Source organism: Austrofundulus limnaeus, unplaced genomic scaffold, assembly GCF_001266775.1.
Source record: "Austrofundulus limnaeus strain Quisiro unplaced genomic scaffold, Austrofundulus_limnaeus-1.0 Scaffold738, whole genome shotgun sequence".
In the NCBI taxonomy this organism is placed as follows: domain Eukaryota; kingdom Metazoa; phylum Chordata; class Actinopteri; order Cyprinodontiformes; family Rivulidae; genus Austrofundulus; species Austrofundulus limnaeus.
Genome location: NW_013953140.1, coordinates 140,193 through 144,884, shown reverse-complemented (window position 1 = coordinate 144,884; position 4,692 = coordinate 140,193). Strand labels below are relative to the sequence as shown.

General features: G+C 38.9%; 1 protein-coding gene across 1 annotated transcript in view; it reads left to right on the top strand.

Moving 5' to 3' along the window:
- Positions 1-3,262: 3,262 nt before the first annotated feature.
- The window catches only part of LOC106532248 (myelin-oligodendrocyte glycoprotein), a gene marked incomplete at its 3' end in the record, with an annotated part of 5,479 nt that continues 4,049 nt past the window's right edge, over positions 3,263-4,692 (top strand). The window contains 2 exon segments of the mRNA XM_014028272.1: positions 3,263-3,489; positions 4,072-4,401. Coding sequence (XP_013883726.1) covers positions 3,432-3,489; positions 4,072-4,401 — 388 coding nt within the window.

Genomic DNA, 4,692 nt, shown 5'->3' with positions numbered 1-4,692 from the left:
TTTCATTACATTCTTTAGAAATAAACTGTTAAAAGTTTAAATTTGAGTTTATTTGTCATGAAACAAAAACTGGATCAAAATTCAAACTTTTTTGTAGTTAAAAAGGCCAAATTTTCAGAATAAGATGAATGACTTTAATCTGTTATCAATAATAAACTGAGATTACAAAATGAGCCAATCAGGATGTTTCTCATGTGGGCGGGGCTTCAGAGACAGCGCTGAAGCACAGCAGAGAGGGCGGGGGCGGAGCCTGCAGCCTCACCTCTCACAGCCAGCCAGCTGTGTGGTGATTGTCCGGTAGAAGGATGCTGACACTTGTAGAAGCCTTCATCAGACTTGGACACAGATGTCAGAGTCTTCCTCGCCGGGCTCTCTGACCCGATGAAAGCTCCGTCTTTGTAGAAGTCTGCGGAGAAATCTGACGTGGACTGAGCATCGTCGTCCTCCTTGTAGGAGCACCGCAGCGTGACGTTACCTCCCTCCTCCACAGGATGCAGAGGACTCTGAAGAATAACGCCGTGAGCTGAAATATAAATTTAAAATGTTTGGTTACGACTGTTAATTCAGACAAAACGTCACACAAACAGCTGATGCTTACTGGTGACGGTGATGTTGACCCGGCTGCTGCTCTCCCCTCTCTCGGACTCACACCAGTACGCCCCAGTGTCTTCTGGGTAAGCTGCCTCGATGATGCAGGAGGAGCCGCTCCGGATGGCCCAGCCGMGCTGACAGGCCTCAGGACTTCTGTCTCTGATGGTCCTCTTCACCGTCCACTCGCTGGAGTTACAGGTCAGAGTGATTGTGTCGTACCTGAAGAACTGGACCTGGTCTGGACTGATCCTCAGGGAGGCTGCAGGGGGACCACACAGGAAGGAATTACTGATGAGATCATCCAGGTTTGCATGGGCTGCTGAAGCTCTGCTGACAAATAACTCCGTTAGTTAAACTTCCAACCTTTAGTTGCTCTGAGAACAGCTCTTTACAGACGTGTTGCTACATTAAATTTAAAATGAGCTTTTTGTGTTTTCTTATGTCAACACTTAAAATGTTCCCTGTGTTCTGCTGAGAATAAAACAGGAGTTTWTGAGATTTGCATATTATTTCATCCTGGTTTTATTTACATTTTACATCAGGGGTTCTTAAGCCGTTTGGGTCTGGGGACCACTTACAAGGACAAAAAAAATTCCAGGGATCCCCTCATAAACTGCATGCTGTTTTAAAAGATAATTTATTGTCATTTCAACCCCTAAATGCCTTGGTAATAAATATTTTTAAGTTTATTATGCTTGTTTTATTAGTTCATTGTTCTCCATGCATTTTAAAACAACAAAAACCAAATTAACATTTTAGTAAATTTTTTTGAGGACGCCCAAGATGCTTCTCGCGGACGCCTGGGGGTCCAGGGACCCCAGTTTGAGAACCTCTGTTTTACATGATTTTGTAGGACAAATATGCTGCTGAGTTGTTCAAAAGTAGAAACTTTAAATTCAGTTTGAGCTCCAGATTCAGTTCTGACATAAATGGAACCAACTTTTTCTATTTTTTCTTGACTTTATTCTCATCATAATTACAGGAATAAAGTTATAATCTTAGGAGATTATGTCTTAATGCCACAACTTTAATCTTGTAATATTATGACATTATTCTCGTAATATTACTATTTTAATCTTGTAATAGTCCCTTAATATTCTGACTTTACTCTCTTAATATTGACTTTAATTTCATAATACTGTGACTTTATTCTTGTAATATTATGTCTTTATTCCCGTAATGTTACGACTTCAATGCCTTAATATTCTGACTTTATTTTTGTGATAAAACTATAATAATCTCATTGTGTGGCTTTAATACTTTGCATTAATACAAAGAGAATCAATCACTTAAAATTGATATTTAGCCATTTTCTTTTCTTCTCCAAACATGAGATTGTTCTAAAAGTTAAAGAAAATAAATGAAAAGTGTTAAGCTGCTAAAAACAAAGATGAGGAAGTAAAACACTGKGTTAAGGTAAGTTTACTCACAGAGAGCGAGGCAGAGTGAGCTGAACTCCATCCTGCTCTGATGTTTCTTCCTCTAACTTGTTTTCAATCTGCCTCTTCTTTCTCTCTGCCTTCAACCTTTTTAAAGTTTGTGTTTTTTTTTTTTACTGGAGGTGTTTTTTTTATGATCCTTTCATGAGTAAACCTTGCTGCCAACATCTCACCATGTGCATCACCTTTTTCACACACACCCAGTGGACCAAAGCCTCACAGATGTTTGTTTCTGAGCTGAAAACCACAGAAGCCTCCTTCACATGAAAACAGCTTCCACTTCGGAGAAACAGGAAATGAGCCTTGATGTGTGAAAGAAAACACACTGAACTCTGCTGAAACTTTGTTTTAYCCTACCTGAAGCACCCAGAGAGCCAGCTGAGCGTTTCTGTCATCTGAGAACTGAGCAGCTCGTAAAGCAGAGTGAAACCATCCAATCAGAGGCCTCCTCTCAAGCATAACAAGCATTAAAATGAGGGAAAAAAATAATACAAATCTGTCGAGTGTCACAAGACTCATTTTGTATCAAAAGTAAATCAAATAACTGTCCTTTTTTATGTAATAACTAATTTAATCAAACAAATCCCASTAAGGTCACAGAATCAGTCTGAGCCTGAAGCAGAAACCCAACATGGATGTTTTTAAACTCAAACACGAGAAGAACATGAAAACTCCAGGTCCAACTCCCTGGACCTTCCCTCACCTGAAGGAAGGCGGAGCCATGATGCTATGTTACTCTGTACTGTTAGCAAAATATCTCATGAACCARACACAGACCTGAATGAAACTCAGTAATACTGGGTTTACTCCTGCAGAGTATTGACTTTTAGAGTCAGACACATTCTCTGGTTGCTGCAACAGGAAGCAGATAAATGGTTTTGATTCTGACATAATTTGAATTTAGTGTGGTAGTAGCTGAGAGTCATTCACAACACAAACTCTGAGCACAAACAGGTTTCAGGTAAGAGTTTTAAAGTTTGACCAAAGCAGATACACCTCCATCAGTTCTCATCATAACTCCAGTCTACAWCTCTGGCAGGTGATATGCATTCTTTACAACACAAACAGGCCTTTATTGTGTGACTGAGAAATGTGACAAGTGCTTAGAAGAAAATTGATGATGATGAAGATGGTTAACGGGGTTTTGTCGCCTCTGGTGGTCATCTGTAGAACTGCAGCCTCTGCGGGCCCTCTGGTTTTTTGCTCCTCCTAATAAAGACAGACAYGAAACCACACAAAACTGAAACTAGTTGAGACAGAAACATTAAACAAACACGTAGAATTACGCTGACTGAAACAGTCTGGACGACATGTCATCTATTTTAAGTTTTTTTGTTCTTAAATGTTTACCCCCAGGACTTTAAGGACTCATTATGAATTTATTTTTGTGTTTTGACAAGAATGAAGTTGGTTCTGCTGGTCYTGTTAGTTTTGTTTCCCGCCTCAACAAGAATCCACGGTGAGTCAAACAGCAGTCTGGAGGAGTGTTTAGGAATGTTCCTCTGCTTAAAGGTTTTGTTACTCAGCCTGCAGGAAAGCTTCAAAACCAAGAATCTCTGCTTGACAGCAAACTTGTTTTTTTTAGATAACTTGTAAATCACTTCAGACATTATGGAATTAAATTACAAAAACAAAAAAAGTCTCAGCTAAAAGGTAAAAGATTCAAAAGATTTACTGACAGCATTAGAAGGTAAAGGTAGAACAGAAAAAAAGGAACTGAGGAGGAAAGGTTTTTTTTACTTTTTAAATGAAGTTATTTTCAGTTAATATTTTAAAAGTATAAAAGTTACTATATGAGCTGAAGGTTTTGATTTATGGATAAAACAGAACAAAGTCTGTAGAAAAGCATTTTATTTCTGCTTTCGTTACAATATAACCTAAATTTAAATTATGACAGCTGTAGTTTTTACAAAGTGGTGAAAAGGTCAAATAATTCAGATTATTAGTCTAATTAATAAAGTAAACAAAGCAGCTAAAACTCCCGTGACCCGCTGTTAAATAATGGACAAAGTTTTGTTAATAAAATGATTTTTTCCTGCAGAGACGGAGACAGTTTGTCCCTCTGGGACGATGGAGGCGACGTACAGCGAGGACATCGTCCTGCAGTGTGTCCTGGAGCCACCGCTGGACGCTACGGACCTAAGAGTGGAGTGGAGACGTGGAGCTGATGTCGTCCATCTTTATCAGGGAGGAAGAGATGATCCTGCAGGGCAGAGAGAGCAGTTTAAAGGATGGACGTCTCTGTTTCCTGAGGAGCTGACCAAAGGGAACTTGTCTCTGAGACTGTCCTCATTGACACTCTCAGATTCTGGGACATATCTGTGCTGCTTTAAGTCACTGGATAAAAGCTGCTCAGTTAACGTCAGAGTTGGTGAGTTTGTTTTTTCCTCCTCGAGCTTAATGACCTCATCCTGTTTCAGTAACAGTTAAAACAAGTTTTAATAAGACAACATTTTAACATCAAATTAAAACGTTAATTTGAATAAAAAAGATAGTTTTTTTCTTTATTAAACCTCCAGACTTTCATAAATGTGAGTTTTAAAACATGAAAATTTGAGCTAAACAGGACTTTCAGTTTATCTCTGATTGAGCTGTGGAGTATGGAAGCGATTGTGTTCCATAATCCTAATTAAAATGGATTAATAGAAATGCTGTTTCATTT